Source organism: Marmota flaviventris, chromosome 10 (genome assembly GCF_047511675.1).
Source record: "Marmota flaviventris isolate mMarFla1 chromosome 10, mMarFla1.hap1, whole genome shotgun sequence".
Taxonomy (NCBI): Eukaryota; Metazoa; Chordata; class Mammalia; order Rodentia; family Sciuridae; genus Marmota; species Marmota flaviventris.
In genome coordinates, this window is record NC_092507.1 from 7,056,036 (window position 1) to 7,078,153 (window position 22,118).

Below are 22,118 nucleotides of genomic sequence, written 5' to 3' on the forward strand. Positions count from 1 at the left end.
TCTACTGAGCTCTACACGCAGTGGCAGGGAGGATGTGAGAAAGCAATAGATAGAATAAAATGGAGACGTACTGTAAATAGAGTAAGAGCAATGAGAGTTCGTGGGAGGTTGCAGTTTTAAATGGAATGATCTGGAAAGGCCCCTCTGAGGTGACATTTTGAGCAAAATTTTGAAGAAAATGAGGAAGTGAGCCATGCGGATTTCTGGAGAGAAGGCATTCTAGGAAAAGGGAACAACTTGTGCCTGAAGAAAACTTGTCTGGCAAATTCCAGGAGGCCAGTGTAGGGCAGGGTGGGGCAGCAGTGAGAGTAGAGTCAGCACTGACAAGAACCAAGGTTTTGTCAGCAGCACTGATCCTTGTGAGGACTTTGAATTTACTTTGAACACATTAGGAAGTCATCAGAGTTTTCAGCAGAGGAGTAATACAACCTGATATAAGCTTTGATGGCATCACCCTAGCTGCTGTATTAAAAGTAGAGAGTAGAGTCGGGTGTGGTGGCACATGCCTGTAATCCCAGTGGCTCAGGAGGCTGAGACAGAAGGATCTAAAGTTTAAGGCTAGCCTCAGCAATTTAGCAAGACCCTAAGTAACTTAGTGAGATCCTGTCTCAAAAAGGGCTGAGGCTGAAGCTCAGTGGTAAAGTGCATCTGGATTCAATTCCTAGTACCCCTCTCCCTCCCCAAGAAAGTAGAGGCAAGGGTAGAATCCAGGAGACCAATTGGTAAGAAGGCCTCAGATTCTTGAAATTTGTTTTTTTTTTTAAGTAAACCCAACAGAATATCCTGATTTTTCTGCCATGGAATATGAAAGACAAGTAGAAATGAAAGATGACTCTAAGGTTTTCAGTCTTTCCTGACTAAAAGTTTGGAATTGCCATTAATTAGGAATAGGTCAGTTTGGTGGGGCAAGATCAAGAACTCAGTGTTAGATACATTAAAATTAAAGTTAAAGCATTAGATGTGCAGGTAAATAATATGAACCTAGCTCAGAGGAGAGGTCTAAACTAACTATAGGTGTACATATGACAGCATTAACATGTTTTTGTTCCTGGGGATTGAATCCCGGGGTGCTTTACTACTGAACTATATCCCCAGCCAGCCACTATGCCCAGAACCCAGTATTAACTTCTTGATTTGGGTAATTATATAATTGTGTATAAGTATGAGCTTCCCCTCCAACACACAACTTAGAAAATTTATACTAAAATACTGAGGATGAAAGAGAAATTGTGTTCAGGGACAATAATTATATAGATTGATAGAGAATAAAAAATCAAATATGATAAATTTAATAGTTAAAGAATCTGAGTGCTATGTGGGAGTTCTTTGTACTGTGTAGCAACTTTTCTGAAATTATTTCACAGTAGAATTTCTTTTTGTTTTTCTTTTGGTACAGGGGATTGAACCCAAGTGCGCTTAGCTAATGAGCCACATCCCCATCCCTTTTTATTTTTATTTTGAGACACAGTTTCACTAAGCTGATTAGGGCCTCACTAAGTTGCTGAGGCTGTCCTTGAACTTGCCATCTTCCTGCCTTAGCCTTCTGAATTGCTGGATTTACAGGCATGTGCCACCATGCACAGCTAGAACTTTTTTTGTTTTTGGTACCCGGGATTGAATTCGGGGACATTCAACCACTGAGCCACATCCCCAGCCCTATTTTGTACTTTATTTAGAGACAGGGTCTCACTGAGTTGCTTAGCACTCGACCTTGCTGAGGAGGCTGGCTTTGAACTCAGTGATCCTCCTGCCTCAGCCTCCTGAGCTGCTGGGATTATAGGTGTGGGCCACCATGCCTGGCTAGAATATTTTTTAAAGAGAGAGAGGGGGGGGGGAGGGAGGGAGGGAGGGGAGAGAGAGAGGTTTTCTTTAAATAATTTATTTTTCAGTTTTTGGTGGACACAACATCTTTATTTTATTTTTATGTGTTGCCGAGGATCGAACCCAGCACCCCTCGCGTGCCAGGCGAGCGCGTTACCGCTTGAGCCACATCCTCAGCCCCAGAACATTTTTTTTTTTAAGTTAAGGAAATACAGACATTTGCACACAAACAAAATTAGAATTCACCTGCACTGAAAGAAATACTAAAGGAGTTTTTAGGCATAAAGAAAATGATTCTGCATGGAAACACAGGGAGGTGTGAAGAGCAAAGAAAAGGATGCATATAAATGAATATTGGCTGTGTGAAATAGATGCCTGTCTGAGGATTTTAGCATACATTGTGGTTAACATTCATGTGAATACACAAAAGGAAGAATGGAGGGAAAGTGTTCTAAGTGCTAGGATTGTTAGGAAAGTGGCAAAATTTCTCATTTATAAGAAAATTGTCATGTATATATTGTGATAACTCAGGCATTGGTTCTTAAACTTTTTAGTCTAGGATGCCTTTACTCTCAAAAAAAAAAAAATTGAGGATCCCCATTAGGCAGACACCCAGTAATTGTTGCAGGCAAGGTCCACTGGTGAATGCAAAATTAGAGAGTGGAAATTTGAAGAGATCAGAGAGCAAAGTATCTCCCCCAAGCTATCTAATAATTAGAAAAGAAAAGATACTGGAGGAATCTCTCAGAAACTACTATAGATTACAAGCCAATAGAAGTAAAAGCTGAATTTAAAAGACAAGAAAAGAGAGCTTTAAACATGCTGTCCATCTACAATTTATACACACACACACACACGCACGCGCGCACACACACGCGCGCGCATGCGCGCCCACACACACACATATAGCCAAAACTAAAATAAATAAATAAATAAATAAATAAGTAAGTAAATAAATAAATAAAAGCAAAGTTTGTAAAGATTAGATTAAAAAAAAAAAAAAACCCAAACCCCATTCAACACTGTTTACATCAGACACATTTTTAAAGATGCATAAGGATTAAAAGTAAAATGATGGAAACAGATATACCATGCAAACACTAACCAAAAGAAATCTGCTCCTAATATTAGGCAAAGTGGATTTAAAAGTGGAATCAGAGATCAAGAAATTTCAAAAAGAAATGAGGGGGAAAAAAAAAAAAAAAAAGCCGGGCTGGGATTGTGGCTTAGTGGTAGAGTGGTTGCCTAGCACTTGTGAGGCATTGGGTTCTATCCTCAGTACCACATAAAAAATAAATTTAAAAAAAAATGTATTTTTAAAATAAAGTTGATCAGGAAGATTTAACATTTCTAAGTAAATACATGCCTAACAACATAGCTTCAACATACACAAAGCAAAATGAATAGAACTGCTGGGTGCATGTTATGGTTTGTATAAAATATATACATCTATATACACACACATATACAAACATGTGCTCTACATGGAAACCAGAGCATATGTGGTTACTTCTGGAGGATGTAACTGGGTGGCCAGGTGGCAGGAGTGGGAAAGAAGCCTGCATTCCACCACATATCCTTTCATATCTTTAGAATTGGTATTATAGGAATATACCTATTACATACTAATTTATAAAATAACAGTAAAAAAAAAAAAAAATCCCTGAGAAAGAACTTAAACAGGCGAGTGGAGTATTATCTCTAATTAAAGTTCTGTAAAGTCACAATTTCTTCCAAATTGAAGCAGATCTTTGGTTTAATACCAGGCAACATTGTGGGCTTTTGCATATAGATGCCAAGAAGTTTGGGGGAAACAGGCCATGGCAAGGTGCCCCAACTGCAGAGCAGGAGAAATGAGGGATGAGGGGAATGAATTCAAGCCTGTGCCTCCTGCTCAGTGGAAGACACAGTGGGCATTTGTGGGATGAAATGAAATGGTGGGACCTCCCCCACTGTTTACAGGGTCATTTCCCTTCTCCTTTTTTATTTTTATTTATTTATTTTTTGTGCACAGTGCCATTTGGAATTGAATCCAGGGTCTGGTTCATGCTAGGATGCTAGGCAGGTACTCTACCAATGAGCTACGCCTCCAGCCCTTCAGATTAAGTTAAAAATGATGTAACTCTGTTGCTCTTCTTTGTTCTTTCTTAAAAAATATAATTGAGATCATGCTATGAATATAACATGTGCTTTTTATGTCTTAATGTATCAAAAGCATTTTCCCATATCAGAAATTGTTCATATGAATGTGAACATTTGAATAATACTACATTATTGAAATGTATCACAATTTGCTTAATCATTCCTCTTTGGACATTTAATTTTTTTTTTTTTTTGCTATTTAAAATATGGTGATGAACCATCTTTGTCCAAAAGTCTTAGCACTACACTATTATTTCGTAAAAGTGTATTGAGTTAGAGGGTAAACTAAACTCTTAAACTGGAGTACCTCATTATCTTCCAGAAGTTTTTCAGTTTGCTCTTTCATGCACCTTCACTAGCATTGGGCCTTTTCATGTAAAAAGTTTTAAATTTGAAAAAATTTCCATCTTAGTAAATTCACCAATGCATCTACACTATATACTAGGAGTAGGGAAGTCAGTGTTCCCTTTTGGCTTGAACAAGAGGTGGAATATTTTCCCCTTGTTCTGTATAGAGTGGTGGTGAGGAGCCTGGGCTTGAGTTCCAGCCCTGCCCTCAGTCCACCAGCAGTGGGAGCTCAGGTGGGCTGGTTAATGCCTGTGAGCCTCGACTCCTCCCCAGTAAATGAAAGGAGTAAGCCACTCTTTTCATGGGGGTTCTGCTGCCACTTGAGTGCCATAGGTTAGGCCCTGCCCAGTTCCCAGAAGTACCACATGCTGGGCATGAAACCCTAAATTGGGCACTGCACAGGATTAATGTGAAATTCAAAGAGTTAAAAATATAAAAAGCTCCTAAAACACCCTTGGCAGTGCGATTAAATACATTTCTGGGTAGAGAGAGATGATATGCCATGATTTTTTTTGTTTGTTTTCTGTATGCTTTTCTTTATTTTCCATGTTTTCTGCAATTGACATGGATTATATTTATTACCAGTAGATAGAGGTATCTGTGGAAACATATTTTAATTCCCCCCCCCCCCCCCCCCGCCCCAGTGCTAGAGACCAAACCTACAGCCTGGCTCATGGTAGACAATCATTCTCCCACAGAGCTACTTCCCCAACTAGGGTTTTGTTGTTGTTGTTTAGAGACAGGGGCCCCAGCTATACTTTAGATGATAGGTCTATATATTATGTGCAAATAAATAACATACTCTTTCAACAAATAAATTAGGGAGAAGGGGCCTCAGGGAGGCTCTCAATAAGCTGGGAAAAGTGAGATCTTGGCTCTCTCACCTTGTGTATGTAAGTAAGTACTCACATGTATATGGATTTGATTGAGTGCTATGTGTTTATTCTACAATACTGATGATAGCAACCAATACCAAATTCATTTGAACTATACAGATAGGTAGATGACAAAATAATTTATGTATTGACCCATTAGGATATGGCATGTTGTAATGTGTTAGTATCAGATTAATGTGGGGATTTTTAAAAAACCTGATAGCTGCATGGCAGTTTAAAACTTTAGCAAGTAAATTGAATGCCAAATACTAAACATTCTGATCTTGGATTTAAGATTCAAGATGTAAAAGAAAACCCTGAAGGAGCATTTGTAGCATTCTGCTGAGTGACTGGAGAGTTTGTCCTGGTGCAGTGAAGTCTTGTGACAAGATTTTCTTTGAGGAACAGAAATCTCCATCTTGATTTGTGTCCCACAGTGGAGTTGCTTCCCAGATCGGGCTGTTTCAAGGAACATAATGAAACAGCGTATGGCCATCCCTCCCACCCCAAAGCAAATGTTTGTTTTGTTGCAGTGATGGAAACATTTCATTGATGAAGCAAATATTTAGAGCTGAAAGAAACATTTGGGCAGCCAGGATGTGTCAAAATAGAACAGATGTCTGCCTTTTGAAAACACATTGGGAAAAAAGCCACCTTGTACTTGACTGCTGCTGTTGTAGCCACAATGGATTAACCAAGGAACTAGAAATGTGTCGTTCTAGTCCAAGCTCCTGGACACCACTCCATGACTTTTCTGCCTTGGTTTTTCTCTCCCAGAAAATGGGGATAATCATTCTAAGTGATTTTGTTCAGGAACAAGGTTTTTGTGAGTCCCCCCTAATATTTTCTTTGTTCTTAAAAGTAAATGTAGTGTTTCCTTTTGAATCAAACTTATTCACAGAGAACAGAATTCACTAGGAATATACAGTAAACAGTCTGCCTTCAGTATGTCCTAGTTACTTATTCCCTCTTGTAATATCATCACAGTTACCAGTTTCTTATGTATTCTCTTTTTACTTCATGAATGTATGCAACTAAATAGGCATTTATATAGATACATATGCATTATTTAAAAAAATTTGTACATTTTATTTTAAAAATTTTAAGCTGATACAAATTGCACATTTTTTTTAAAAAAGTACATATTTATGGGGTACCATGTGATGTTTTGACATGTGTGCACATTATATAACCTCCAAATCAGGATGATGTATCTATCTTCTCACTTATCATTTCTTTATGGTGCAAACATTCAAAATCCTTCTAGCTTGTTGAAATATACAGTGCATGATTGTTATGTTTAGTCACAGTACTGTGCAACACCAGAACTTCTTAACCCTATCTAACTATAACTTAGTATTCATTGATCAACCTGAAAGTCCCATGTACTCATTATCTCATTTCTCTTATCTCATCTATTCTTTTAGTTTTTCTTCTCTTTGGGAGATTCATTCTAAGACTCTGCTTATTGGCAGTGTGCTGGCTATGTCAGGTGGCAGAGGGCACAGGCTTACCAGGCTGCTTCTGCCCGCCCTGGTGCAATACAGAGGCTCTGGGTGGAACATTCAGTTCTACTTCTGGAGCACTTCTGGGCTGGGGGCAAATCTCCTCCCCTCTCAGGTCTTTTTCTCTTGATCTGTAAAACAAGGGGTGGGGGAGCAGTAGGGAATAGACCACATAAACTTGGTTGTCAAAGCAAAGAGGTTTTTTTGTTCATTTTATTTTTTCCCAAAATAACCTTCACTGTCCCTTCTGAAACAGGACAGGTGGGGTTAAAAGTGTTTATCATTTATCAGTTTGACTTTTCCATACTTGCTCAAACTTGCACTGGGCTCACCTGGCCTTTGGCATGCGCCCAGCAGTGCTTCCTGATTGCCATTCTCTCTAAGGACACAGTTGCTTCCTGGGGAATTGTTCAGTGTACTATGGGAAGGGCCTGTTGCTGAAGACCTGCTGGGTTAGACTACTGTTTCAGAAGGCAACAATCCTTATCCTCTGGAATTGATGATAAAATATCCAAAGTAACCCTTCTTTGTTTTTATTTCTAATTTAGCAGAGGAATTAAAAGAAGGAAAAAAATCTCGAGGCTGTATAGATTTAAAAATAGACATCACGGATGCTGATTGGAACCCCTCCCAGTCTTTCATATGAGAGATCTCAATCTGTGTTACACAGAGGGGTGGCTCACTTCTGTCTTGTTCACCAGTTATACTACTCCCCAGAGAAGCTCAATAAATTTTATAGGAAAGTTTCCTCCTTATGTGGAAGGAGCTAAGCTCAGTGCCTGGTGTGTCTGATATGATTTAGGGCTCCAGGGGAGTGAGTCTGCCTTGTGGAATAACCTGTCAAAAGCAAATGTACAGAAACTTTGATCTTGGTTCATTTGGCCATGTCACTGGTACTACTGGGCACCGGGCCCTGTGACCCTCCAATCTGTCTGCTTTGGGAATTAAAACTGCTACCCCAAACTTGCATTTAGTTCAGACTTGCTAAAATGGTCCTCCTAGGTGCTCCATTAGTAGTGACTTTGGCGCTTGCTTGCTGACGTTCTAGTTTTCACCACTAACCTTCGAACTTGGAGGTGGCTGGGTTTTCACATCCCCTCTGCCTTGGAGAGCAGAGACCCTCTTCCTGGACACGAGGAAGTAGACCTGCCTTCTCTAGACAGCGAGTGCAGCGAACCTGCCAGGTCCCTCAGTCTTTCTTTAAGCTGGCAGTGAGACACATTGTACATTGGCTTTTTACTCGGTGATTTATACTAGGAGACGTGGCTGGGTGATATCCAGTGTCCTTTTGTCTTTGTGTTTATTTTTCTTCCACATATAATGTATTTAAAGGATATGCTGTCTTTATGGTTACAGGGATAAAGATGGGGTTGGTGCAAGTTTTAATGAGAGGCCCCCAGTGTTCTGTGCTGGGATGAGAATTCTATTCTCGGGTAGATATCTTTCTTTCCTTAGGTGGCAGGAGGCAGTGTTTTGCTGCTTTTTGAAATAGCGTTTCTACCTAATGATTCTTGGAAGGATACTGAGAGGACATTCAGTTTCAGGGCATTATCAGCAACTTTTTCTCCTGTTGTTTGAACGTCTTCATTTAAGTAGCCAGAAAGTCTCCCTCCTGTTTGTGAATTTATTTACGAATATCCAGATGGTGGGAACCAGCCCCCTCCCCATCAGATCAGTTTGTATAAAAACTCTTTCATTCAGGCTAATGATATTTAGAACTAGTTTTCTCAAAAACTGTTTTTGCTGCTTGAGAATAGTTAATCAGTAGAGAAGAAAGCATTTGGCATTTTTGCTTAATATTTTAGCCAAGTGAATTAGACAGGTTGGGGGAGGTTGGGGCAAGGAATAAGAAAGTGGGTGGGGGCAGCCCCATAAACAAGGTGATATATAATATTTTTTTTGTTCTCCTTTTAAATAAATACCGATCAGCTTTATGTTCAGAGACAATAGGAGCCGTTGGCTTAAATTTGCAGTTTACTGTATTTATGGCTGTAATATCAAGGTGCTGCCGTCGTAATTTCATGCCCCAATGAGAAGAGCAAGGTCGAAGCAAATGCTTCCATCGGCATCTGCTAGCACACTAACTCATAAACAAGGCCCGGCTGGATCAGGTGGCACGGAATAATACAGGCTAATGAAATACAGCACAGCTTTCCATTACTGTTAGTTTTTACAGTGTCGTCATTACGTGTAATTTATGTTTAAAAAATTCAATTTTATACAAGGCACTGGGAAATAGGGGTCTACAGGTCATCCAACGACTTTTAGAGGCTCTGAGAGTCCTTATTGTACTCTACTGTTCCAACAAAATGTTAATAAAATAAAATAAAAATACTTTTTCCCTTTCCCCTCCCCAAACCTCTTCTGGGAGAGTTGATGTTTCTTTTAATTTGGGGAGTGTTTTCAGCCAGCTGTCTTCTCTGCCTTCTGTCCTCCCAGAGAGTGCTGGGGCAGGTGACTAGTTGTGTTCTAAGAGAGGTGACCCCTCTGCTCAACCTTTGTGAGTCCCAGATGCATTGCCCAAGTCCTAGAAATGGAGGGAGTGGACAAGAGGACAGTGGCCGAGTTTCCCGTCCTTTGCTGTGGCTTTGGGGCCTGTGCCCTTGTCTCAGCCAGATCCTCCACAGTTTTATTATGAGCTCAGCCTGGGCTGGAGGCTGCTGCCAGGCGTTCATTACTTTGCACATTTCCAAACCTTTTCTCACCTGGTGTTGGACCTGAAAGATGCAGAGGACGCTGCTGTCTTCTGTCATCTGTCTTTTTGCTTCACCTGCATAGGGCCCGGCCTAGGCAGTGCCCAGCAGTCATTGAGGACAGTGTTGAAGTTACTTGTTCTGAGAAGCCCTTGTGCAGCCTATCCTACAGAAAAAGAAGACTGCCCCTTCTGGTGTCTGGTTTGGCCTGAGTCGTGGGGGCATCAAGCTCCTCCCAGGAGGGTGCAGCTCACCTCCATCCCTTTGGTTTTGTTTTCACTTGAACAGAAACCTTTAGAAAAAGAAAACAGATTTGTTTACATATTAGGGGATAAAAATAGGCAGGTGTGGCCACCCTGAGGCATTTGGTTCAGATGGCAGTGAAAGCCTACATTATTGATCAATAGGATGTCACCACTTGCTCTGTTCTTTCAAAAGCAGCCCACCCTGAAGAAAGTGTTGGAGAAGGAATCCTTGGCTGAGTGTCTGCACAGGGACCGCAGACATCTGGTGAAGGGAACTAACTTCTCTGGACATTTTTGGAAGTAGAGTGTAGAGGACTGAGGGAGCAGGACGTCCACCCTGGCGGAGTGCGTGGGTACTTCCCGCATCCTGAAAGTGAACTAGCTCTCTGTTTTGCAGATCAGGCAGCTGTGGTGCTGGCAGGTGAGGTGGCACTCTCTGCCTCTCAGAGTCAAAGCCCAGCATCCTGCTTTTCCTGCTCCCTTGTCCCTTCCTCCTCCTCTTAGCTAATGCTAGTAAGTGAGTGGAATAACTGAGCAGGACTTTCTTAGTGCTATTCTCTATCAATAATATATTTTAATTGTCATCACTACAGATTGTGTTGGGAGGTGGTAGCTCTTGAAAATCATGGAGTGGCAGAAGGGAAGTTACTGGAAGACCATCTAAATGCTAAGTGCTAGTGGTATCAGATAATGCAAGTTGACACCTCAACTAAGAGAACATTTTAGGCTTTATCAAAATGGACTAATTCTTCCAAAGGCAGCAGCTAAAGGAAGTCTTAAGCAGATGGGGAGGGGAGGAGGTTTACATGCCACTGGACAGTGAAATCCTTTGCTCCCGTCTCTCTGCTCTGCTCCTCAGACATTGCTCAGTCCCTCTGTGGTTAGATTATTCCTTGCAGATAGCAATCAACTGGAAGGAAGTGTGTGTGTCTAATTTGCATGAGATTATTTAAAACAAAAAAAAAAGTCTGCATTAGTCAGGGTGATGGTAAACAACGCAAAGAGATGCCTTTTATAATATAGCTTGTGCCTCAGCTTTCAGAGCCAAATATAATTCACTTACAATTGGCAGTTTCCTTTATTATTCCTTTTAACCTTTTGGATTCTGCAAGGTCTCAATCAAAGATCTGCACTGTTTATCTCTGCAGAGATGGGTGGGAAAGATGGGACTAGGGCACTTGGTCCTTTGGTAGCATCTTATTCCAAAAAGTGGGGTCCTCTGTGTACCACGTGACCGGGTAGGTAACTAGTTGTGATGTGGGGAAAGGTGAGTGTCCCCACTGTCTCTGTAAGTCCCAGATGAACTACCTGAGTCCTATAAATAGTCTTGAAGCTGGCCAGTCCTGTCTACATTGAGGACACTCAAGAGGAAGAGGGCACTTGGAATCAGAGGCACCAGTTTGTGAATGGTGCCTGGATTGGATTTAGGGTTTGGGTCTTAGAACACATCAAGGACGAGGACGCTCTGCCTTTTCCACTCTGTCGTTCATAAAGTTGCCCGGGGTGTCATTTGCAAATAGAACCCCAAAATTAAGTTTCTGAGTTTTTTCAGTGTAGCCCCTGAACTATTTATTGGCTCTCACTTGTAGGTGGGGGTCCCTAGGGTGGTGACAAGTGGAATCCTCCTCTGACCCTCTTTAACAGACTGAAGACTTAAAACATAACTTCTGGATGGTCACCTGATTTTTTTGTAACAGGGTTGGAGATGGACATCTGGGGTTGGTACTAGCATTATCATTTTCTAGGACAAGTATGATGTGGGGCAGTTTCCACCTTCTTTGGACCTTGGATTTTTATCCCTAGAGAGAGCAGTGGCTGGAATAATGCTCCAGCTCTGAAATTATATTATCCAGTGAGCTTGTTAAAATGCTTATTTTTTAAAAGAGGAAAAATGACTCATTTATTATAACGAAATCAGAGCTCTGACTCTCGGAGAAATAGGGATATCAGAATTGCAGCCCATGTAAATTTAGAGCATCAAATGATAAGGTTTCTGAAAAACAAGAGCTTGGAAGGAAGTGCTGATGCCCTTTAAACCTCAGCCTCCTTGGTGGACTGGACTGTGATAACGCAAGGAACATGTTTTATTAGGAAAATAGGCTTCGCAAAAGCTCAGGGCCAGAGGGCAGAGCAATGGGCAGGGAGTCCTGTGCCTTTAACCAGCTCCAGCTCCCAGGGCCACGGCACAGCCTGTGACTTACTGTATATTTCCCCAGCGTTAAACATTATTGTACTTGTTTATATTTGAAAGAGCCAAAAGGGAAAATGAGAAAGCAACCGAATGCTCCTTTTGGGAAAATTATCCTCGTTTGCAACCAGCGGCTGACAAGGCACACCAGCCACCAGGTTTACAGAATTCCATAGTGTGCCAGTGACCAGCAGACTGTGCTGACATCGCAGATGCTGCTTTCTTCTCTAGTGGCCGATTATGAACTGGTTAAAACAATGTCTCCCTTCCCAGCACTTGGAGAGGGGTGCCCTTCCTATTTAGGAAGCACGATCTGCAGTCGTTACGCTGTGAGAGGCTGAAAGGCAAAGCTCTGGAGAAGAAGGTCCTCTACTCTTGCCTGGCTTGTCTGTCTGTCCTGTCCTTGGTATGCTTGGGAAGAGAAATGATGGGAAAATTAGCCCCTTTGCAGCCAGCTGGGGAGGCAGGGAGGACCAAGGCCCATCTGGCCCCAGTGTGTTCAGCTCTAGCCTCTTGTACTGGGAAGGTGGTAAGCGCCAGTGAGTGGTACTCTTGGAGCTTTGTCATCTTTCCCTTAATCTGGGGAGAGCAAGTGCTGTCAGGGGCCACCCAATAGCACATCAGTTTCCTGCAGGGGGGGCCTTCTCTGCTCCTTACTAGCTGTGTGTGGAAAGAGGGGAAGAGCAGCTGTTTTAAATGGAGACAGACCTCATCCACTCAGTGCAGAGAAAAGAAAAAAATGGTCCTGGGCCATTCCAGACAGCACGGGCACTCCCTTGACCGATTGTGGGAGGGCCTGAGGAGTTTGAGGAATGGCTGCAGCCGGCACACACCAACGTGGTGCAGGGCAGAGCTGCACTCGAAAGCACTAATGTGCACCGTCTATTAGCCCCGAGGCACAGTGTGCCAGGCACCACGCTTTGAAGATGCTGATCCTCAGAACCGCCTCATACTTCATCTACCCCCAGGGGCAGGTGTACCATGCTGTGGGCTCTCTAATGGAGAGCTGCTGACCAGATGTGGAAAAACTCTCGGCTCTGGTTTAAAAGCTCTGTGCTGCGGCTCGCCTGAATAGTGGGATTCCCGGAACAGAACAGGCTGGCCCAAGTGGTCTGCAGACTAGCAGTGACCTCCCACCTGCTTTCCCCCCACTGTGGTTCAGTACTTCCCAGGTGGGCCCTGTGGGAGAGTTGTTCTGGGCACCACATGTCATTCCTGTTCTGTGGGTTGGTTGGCACCCTCATCCTCCAGCCTAGGGTCAGCATCACCAGTCAGTCTCAGACCTGTCAACCCCCACTGGAAACACACGGGGTCTTCGTGGGTTCTCACTTGCCTTTTACCCCTCCACGGGTAAATCCTCTCCACGTGTTAGAGCCACTGCAGATGGCGCCCTGCTATTTCCTGCTGTTCCAGTGCAGTGTGGTTTAGAGTGTTAGGAGAATTTTAAAAAAAAAGGAAAAGAAAAACTAGCCAAAGGCGATCCAGGCAGCCTGTGACAGGCTAGAGCAATAATCATCTGAAAGTTTGGGCCTGGCCTTGTTTTGATCTGTTTTCTTGTTTTATTTTCTTCTTTACATTCTATATCCCATTCATACTAATCACAGTCAGTCCTGATTTTTCTTTTTATTTCTGCATTTGTCATAAAATAAAGCAAATTATTCCCGTCTTCGGAAACGATCTAGACTAATTAGTCGTCTCACCCAATAATTAGTTTTTTGTTTCCCTGTCTGTTTTCATGCATTATTGTTAGTTTTTTCCCCTCTTTTTTTAACACCATTACAGATTAAAATGAGCCACATTTGCAGTTGATGGTATCTGTTTTCGGGGGAAGAATGGAGAATTGCAGTACGGAGCGACTTCAAAAGCAGCAATAAACTCAAGGATAAATTAAGGAAATTGAATGAGCCACATTTGGAAGCAGTGTTGAGGCTAATATTCTGTCGCTTAAGGTTAAATTGCAACTGAGAGAGGTTCTGGAGAATCCGAAATCGGGAAGGCAACTTGGTAGTAGGAGCAAGGCACTCTGGCCACGGGGGCCTTTTCTCAAGACAGATTTTGTTGCAGCCGTGGACACTGACCCAAAGGTCCTCACTCACCTGCTGTTCTGTGCTCTTCTCCCCAGGGCTGACCGATGAAGAGATTGATCTGGCTTTCCAACAGTCAGGCACTGCTGCGGATGAGCCCTCGTCCGTGGGCCCAGCCACACAGGTGGTTCCTGTCCAGCCCCCTCACCTCATTTCGCAGCCATACAGTAAGTCACCTGCTCCTGCTCCTTCTTTAACCATGACTGGGACTCAGGGCTGTGGCCAAAGAGCAGTGTTTTGTGTTTCCCAGATTCAGCAAACAAACCAAGAGAAGCTGGGTTTCTCCCTGGTTGAGTAGAAAGCTCTTGGGTGTCTCCGAAAGAAAGTGACAAACCCCAGTGCTCTTTTAGATAGACTTTTAGGTTTGTGGCAAAGGTTGAAGAGGAGGTGAGGGGCCAGAATAAATAAACTGTGTTGTTTCCAGTGTTTTGATTACTGCAGTGAACTGCGCACTGTTATCGGCTCTGCTTCCATCCTTCTTTGACAGTGCTTTTGACTATTGCTGTTTCCCAGGTCACACTGCGAAGGTCTCATTTGCCAGTGCATTCGTCTTTGCTCACTGAAGGAACTCACCTCCTACTTTTATTTATTTATTTTTTTAAGTTAACATTCATAGGTTTAGTCCAGTGTTCACTCCAGTCCCTCCCTTGTCCTGACTCTACCAAGTGTATTCATGTTGTGGCAGTCTGTTAGAGAATTTCAGATTTAATGTGAAGGTTCCTTTTGAACATTGCTTTTAATTATTACATGATGTCATAACCCAGGGGAGGTTTCTGTTGTTTTTAAATGAAAGCTACCAATGTATTCTAGTAAAGATACAGTTCTTTAATCACTCACAAAAAAAGTCTGAAAAGGTTAAAATTGACTCCACAGCTGTGGAAAAATCACTCAATTTGTTGTTTTAACGTATCTTAGCATTAGCTCTATTATCTTCCAAAATGCCTTTTTAAATAATTGTCTTCATTTTAATTGTCTATCTCAGAAGTTTTAGTTTTTCAGAAAATGATATAAAACAGTGTTAGGGGGGCTGGGGATGTGGCTCAAGCGGTAGCGCGCTTGCCTGGCATGTGTGCGGCCCGGGTTCGATCCTCAGCACCACATACAAACAAAGATGTTGTGTCCGCCGAAAACTGAAAAAAATAAATAAATATTTAAAAAAAAAACAGTGTTAGGTACCAGATTTTAAAAGGTGTATTTTTAAACAAAAGATTGATTTCGATGCCTGAACACACAGTTGGAAGCTCCTCCTTTCTCTCACTTCACCGTAGTTTTCACCTGGCTTCATGGCGGCAGGTTGACACAGCCAGCAGGGTCTTCCCTCCTCCAGGTTGGCACTGTGTGAGAGTCCACTTTGGGTGTCCCAGATCTCCTTTAGATAGCCTCCTCCTCTGCTTTCTGGATAAGGCTGAGTGGGTGAGGCCTGTGCACATACACTCAAGTGTCTCGCAGTCAGAGCCTTGCCAGACAGCCTACAGGTGTCCTGACTGAGACGCAAGGGACAGAGCTTCCACACAAGCCCCAGTTTGGGCTTCTGGGTCCTGAACCTGCCACTTGTCCATGGCATGCATCTCTCTTTTCTGGCCAGCATTCTTTCAGTCCACTGTGATTTGCTTCAGGTTCTAAACTTACTTTACGTGTTTCTTTTTAGCCAAGGGCTAAGTTTCCACACTTTTTCCTTAGTTGAGACCCTCGGCCAAGCTGTTTAATGGGATTTGTTGAGGATAGGCAGTGGCAGCTGGGGTACAGAATTTTCTGAGATGCACATCTGTTCTGTTCCAGCTGTTTCCTCCTAAGGCTTAATACCAAACAGGTCTCTCGACTATTTGAGAACTTCTTGCTCAGAGCAAACTGTTCTGGTTAGTCATGGAGTTGGCCTAAAGTGGCATGTGTTACCTGCTTTCCAGAGACACAAAGAGTTAAACTGTTAGTCTTTTTGAAAGGAGCAAAAGAGTGGGGCAGATAGCGGGCAGTTCAGTCATTTAAATTGTTCTCATGTCCAGATTGCTCTGAGAAAATGCATTACACGCTCAGGTATTTAGGTGAAAGTATTTTTGAGTCTCCTAGCCCTAAAAATAAAATACATCTTCTCAGAGACAGACTTCTTCCTGCTTTGACACTAGTATAAAAACAATGGTAATGGTAATTTTAAATACCTGAAGTTTTTAGTTGTCACCATTGAGCTTCATTCTTCTTATACCGTTAACATTGCTCCTTTCAGCTCTCGGGGTGACTCTGCCTCTTCACTTCTGTACTTTTGCCAAGAGGTGTCAAAACTGCTCAGGGGGAAAAAAAAAAAGCTTGATTTTGATTAATATAGAGAAACAAGACTTTGCCTGACTGATAATAAAACTGATAAATGACATTTGAATTACTTGTAGCGGTAATTTATTACATAAAATATCTTTTATTTGACATGCGATTAGTTGCTGGAAGCATCACTCAATCTGACTAGTTTAAACATGCTCTAAAATGAACCCCAGTAAAAACCAGGGCTGTCGACGGCTGGCGTTATGAAATATACTAATCCTGGAGTGAGGAAAAAATCTGACTTTAAATATTTAAATGATTAATTGGGTTTATATATTTTTTTTACCTTTCTAACCCCCTTAATTACAAGCAAACTCAGGGGAGTTTCTGAACTAGGTGTGCAATCTGCATGCTTATCACTGAGGCATTGTCTGCATCCTGGAGGGATTTATGGCCTCCGTTCATGTGTGTTCCTGCCGATTTTATGTCTAGATCCCTGGCAGCCCTCTCCTTTCCATTTTGTGGCTTTTTAAGGACATTCCATCTCTTGAGTCTCAGTCTATGAAGTGGGATTCCCTGGACCCAGCCCCAAATGCTCATGTGTCAGATTTGAGACCACCCCAGGGTTCAGTGCTCACAGATCTTTACCTCTGGACCTGCTGGCCTGCCTACTCAGTGGCAGATGTGCTGATGGGTGCCTCTTTTGATATCTCTGCTCTTTGGTGAATGTGCTTGACCTTGAGTTGTTAGTAAATGCCAGGTTCAGCAAAGAGAACATGGAGATGTACCAGGAACGTACCAGTTCAACTCCTCAGTATTTATTTAGCACCTACTTGGTGATTAGTACTATATCAGGTGAGAGATTCAAAACATGATTTTTAAAAATCTTATTGGCTCTTTTTTTTAAGTATTTGTTTCTTAGTTTTAGGTGGATACAATATCTTTATTTTATGTGGTGCTGAGGATCGAACCCAGTGCCTCACACATGCTAGGCGAGCACTCCACTACTTGAGCCACAACCCCAGCCCCTTTTTTTATAGGCTTTTCAGGGAAAGATAAACTCTTAAGAAAAAGATAATAATATAAAACAGGGACTTAATGCCAAAATTAATTACATAGACAAGAAATTCCACAAGATTACAAAAAAGAAAAATTAACGTGGGCTAGAGAGTCAGGGAGGCTTTGTGAAAGTGGCAGGAGGTTGACACCCAGGGGAATGTTGTGTCACCTGGTGTGAGAATAAACCAGTGTTCTCAGGGCTTAACCCATTAACTCCCAAGTTTTCAATTCTGTGAACATAATAAATTTAAAATATTATTTCGAAGTCCCCATATTGGTCCCCCAGTTTAAGTTTTCATAGGTGTTTCCATCTGGAACGATTGGGAAAAAATGGGTTAAGAGAAAGTCAGGTAGAGCTCAGGAAAGTGGAACTGCGATCGAAGGGGGTTGGGGGTTGACATTCTCTGTTCCTCACTTTGGATCCTTTTTGTTGGACTTTGAGTTGGGAGCCAGTGCGTGCACATGCGTGCAGCCGGCATGGTCCTGAACACAGGGTCCTGTTAGCTGCCAGCTGGGTGATTTGTACCCAGCTGCTTTGTCTTCTTTCATCCCAGACAGACGAGGAACAAGCAGCTTTGAGATATAAGCAGGACCCGTATAAATTTTGTAGGGCCATAATTTTTTCTCAGTCTTGAATATTTTTCCCCCACTGTCTTTGATAAGCAATTTTAGTCCCCTTCGAAGACTGACCTGTAGCTTCAGTTGCCTCTTGTTAAAATAGGATGTAAATGTCTGAGACTGGTAAAAGGCTTGGAACTATTTGATTAGAAATCCTGAGATGAGAGGAAGTGCTTTCCCTATTTTCTTCTTTTTTTAGCCCCATTTAGTAACAAAATACTCAACTCTGATTATCTTATTTCTTTTCCTTTAATTTTATTTTTATTTTTGGTACTGGGGATTGAACCTATGGGCGCTCAACCACTGAGTTGCATCCCCAGCGCTTTTATTTTATTTTGAGTCAGAGTCTCGCCAAGTTGCTATTGGTTACTGAGGCTGGTCTTGAACTCAAGATCCTCTTGCCTCAGCCTACCGAGTTACTGTGATTGCAGGCATGTGCCACTGTGCCTGGCTGATGATCTTATTTCATGAGCAAGCATTTATTATTTAATGACTACTGTGTGCCAGGCACTATGCTGGACTCCAGGATGAACAGATCAACTAGGTATGTTAGCCATAATACCCAAGATAATCAGTTTATAAATAGAAAAGGTTTATTTTAGCTAACAGCTTTGGGAGTTCTAATTGATGATTGTGTGGCCCTTTTGATTTTGGACCTCTGGGTGGGGTGCCAGATAGCAATGGCAGGAGTACATGATGAGCCAAACTGCTCACATTATGACTAGGGAGCAAAGAAGAGAAAAGAAGGGGCTGGGGTCCTACTATTCCTTCAGAGTACACCCACAGTGGCCTGAAGACCTCGCGTCAGGCCCCATCTCCTAAAGGTTCCATTACCTTCCTAGGGATCTAACCTCTAGATCATGGGCCTTTGTGGTTCATGCCAAATCCAAACTACAGAGCTAGGGATGTAGCTCAGTGATAGAGACCTTGCCTCGCATATGTGGGGTCCCCAGTACTGCAGAGGCGTGGGGGACTATCCAAACTGTAACACAAGGCTCTCTCTGCAGTTGTTCTGGTGGGAAAAGTGTTAAGCAAGAACTGAGGTGCCTGTGAGACAGGCCCAGGGGAGGAGGTGGTACAGAAGAGGGAAAGGGCAGCTTCAGAGAGCAGATGTCTAACTGGCTGGGGATGACTGACTCAGTGACGAGGCAGGGTGGACAGGAGCACATGGGCACGAAGGTATGTGATGACTTTAAGAAGCCCTGGGTGGTTCTGAGCTGCTGGTCAGGGGGTACGGCAGGGGGCTGGGGGTAGCACGCCCCTACCTGACAGCCAGCCAAAAGCGCAGTGATGTTTGACTTACAGCTGCATTGTCTGATTATTTTTGAAGCTGTCCATGTTGACCATATTAGACTGGTACTAAAATTATTTGTATTATCTGGCAGACACCTGGGGGCACGCCAATCTGAGTCAGCGTTGCCTTCCTCCCCATCTTTGCCCAGAGCTCACTGCTGTTCTCTGAAGTCCCAGGTCAGTTGTTGACTCCTCCAGGGCATCTTTCCAATGCCCTGTTGTGACCAGTATAGTATAGAAGTGCCCCCTGGCCTGCTCAGCCCGCTGTGTCCCACCACACTCACTTCAATGTTTATTTCAGTGTCTTTCTTACTAAACTGACAATTCTGAGGCTTTTATTTATTTATTTTTTAATCTAGTGGCCTGAGGCTCCGACTTAGCAGGTGTTCTAGAAATGCTTATTGAATGTATCAGTGGTGATAGAAATGTGTTTGAGAATTGAAAGGCTGCCCTGTAATAGCAGGAGCTTGGGCCAGCTGCCCGGGCAGCCCATCGGTGAGAACTTCTGTGTGCTTAGCTCATGTGGGCTGTTCTGGGCAGGCTGGGAAGAAGTAAGGACGGGCCTGCCTCACCTTTGGGAGGTCACTGTTTGACAGAGAGGGAATCCCAATGCTTGGGGAAGAGCAGAGGCCTTCTTTTATGGGGGGACTATTGAGAGAATTCCATGACAGAATTAGGAATAAAGCAGACCCCAGAATGGTAGTCTTAGGGAAGGCTTTCTGGAGGAGGCAGGACTCAAATGGGGCTTAAGAGTCAGGACTGCATCTAAGAAAATGGAAGAAAATTTTGTGTTACATAAAGGCAGGCCTTCTGGGCTGCCATGGAGGGAGGTGCTTCAGTCCTCAGAGACCTGGCTCTCCCCTGCTCTGTACCCCAACCCCAGTGCGAAGGCTGGACCAGGGCCTCACGTGCTAGGCAGGCATTCTACCACTGAGCTCCGTACTCCTCCAGCCCTGCTATGTCCCCAGCAGCTGCCTGGCAGTAATCTTGTGGTCCAGCCTCACTGCTCCAGCTCCAGCTATCTCCTGCTGAACACTCAACAAGAACAGGCAGAAAGAAGGAAAAGGGCAAGCCACCTTCTAGATTCCTCCTGGAAACTGCCCTCGTCACTTCCACTTTCTCCCCCTGGCTGACACAGTCTCCTGGCCATGCGTGTCTACATGAGAGGCCGGGAAAGGCAGGTGTTCAGTTTTCATGTCCCATAGGAAGTTTGAGTTCAGTTAAACACCAAGTCAGGGTAATGGTGACCTCTGGGCTGGAAGAATCGCATGGCTAGCTGCAGTGGTGTTTAGAAAGTTTTAGCTGGTAAATTAGGCAGGTTCACGATTGCTAATTTTATTATCCTTTATAACTTACATGAACGCCATTTTTTTTTTTGGTATGAGTCAAGTATCACAGGTATATATTTTTTTAATATATTTTTTTAAGTCGTAGTTGGACACACTACCTTTATTTTTATGTGGTGCCATTTTTTTTATATGAGTCAAGTATCACAGGTATATATTTTTTTTAAGTCGTAGTTGGACACACTACCTTTATTTTTATTTATTTTTATGTGGTGCTGATGATTGACCCCAGCGTCTTGCACATGCTAGGTGAGCGCCCTACCACTGAGCCACAGCCTCAGCCCCTCACAGGTATATTTTTAAAAGGTGCATTAGAGTACTCGGGTCTTGCCCTTTCCTTTGGTCTCAGCTGCTTGCTGAGCAGAAAGAGACCTTAGCACCCACACTGTAGGCCATTGTTCTCCATCACTGCTGACTTCTTTGAGCTCTTTATTTTTTAAAAAATTCTGAACAGACTTTTAATTTTTTAAAATCAGCTTTGTTGAGGTGTAATTTACATAAAGCATGCCCATCTTAATTATATCATTTGAGTTTTGACAGGTGTACATACCCATGCAACCCTCACAGCATTGGAGAGCATTTCCAGTGTGCCCAAAGTTTCCATGTGCCCCATTTCCCGTGAGTCCACTCCTCTGGGGCAGCCCTACTCTCACTACCTGTTAGATCTCTTGTCCCCAGAGTTTGATGTAAGTGGAACCCCATGGCGTGCACTCTTGTGTCTGGTTTCTTTTACCAGTGTGATGGCGTTGAGGTTCATCCGTTGCTGTGCACATGAGAAGGCCCTTCTTTTATGCTATGGAGGCTCCACTGTGCCAGTGCACCACCCTTTGTTTATCCACTCACCAGTTGATGGACCTTGGGTTAGTTTCAGTTTTGAGCTATTGTGAATAAAACTTCTGTGAACATTCGTGTACAAGTCTTTATTTCTCTTGGATGAATGTCTCGGGGTAGAATTACTGGTTTATGTGTTAGGTGTGTGGCTAGTGACAGAAGAAACAACTCAGCTGTTTTCCAGAGTGGTTGTACCAGTTTACCCTCCCACCTGCCCTTCGAGTTCTCGTTCCTCTCTCCTCCCCATGGTTGATTGCCTGTCTTTCTGATTGCAGCAGTTGAGTGGTGTGTGTTGTGGTGTCCTTGGTGGTTTGGTTTGCCTTCTGTGGTGACTGGTCAGTGGAACATCTTGGTGTTCTCTTGCCCACTTGTGTATCATTTGTAAAGAGTCTGTTCTAGTTATTTCCCCCTTATTTTTGTCTTATTGAACTAGAAAAGTCCTTTATGTTCTGTTTCAGTTCCTCAGCCAGAGGTGTATTATGAGTGATTCCAGTCGACCTGCAGCCTACCTTGTGGGCTTTGACTTTGAGGTGGTGGGGGCGGTGGTGGGTACCTTTCTGTTTTTTAACGTTGCCTTTTAAAAAACAACAACAAAAAAATGTATTTATTTTATTATTATTATTTCTTGGTACCAGAGATTGAATCTGGAGCACTTAACCACCAAGCCACATCTCCAGCCCTTTTTATTTTTGAGATAGGGCCTTGTTAAATTGTTAAGGCTGGCCTTGAACTCTGAGATCCTCCTGCCTCAGCCTTCCAAGCTGCTGAGATTATAGGTGTGTGCCACCATGCCCAGCAAGATTCTGTTTTTGATGCCATACCT

At 43.0% G+C, this 22,118-nt stretch overlaps 1 protein-coding gene across 2 annotated transcripts in view; it reads left to right on the forward strand.

The window, feature by feature from the left end:
• Positions 1-22,118, forward strand: part of Pex14 (peroxisomal biogenesis factor 14) — a 195,168-nt gene that overhangs the window by 151,030 nt on the left and 22,020 nt on the right. For both annotated transcript variants that reach the window (XM_071617342.1, XM_027947594.2), the window contains exon 4: positions 13,940-14,068. In XM_071617342.1, the coding sequence (XP_071473443.1) occupies positions 13,940-14,068 (129 nt within the window). The remainder of the gene's footprint in view (positions 1-13,939; positions 14,069-22,118) is intronic.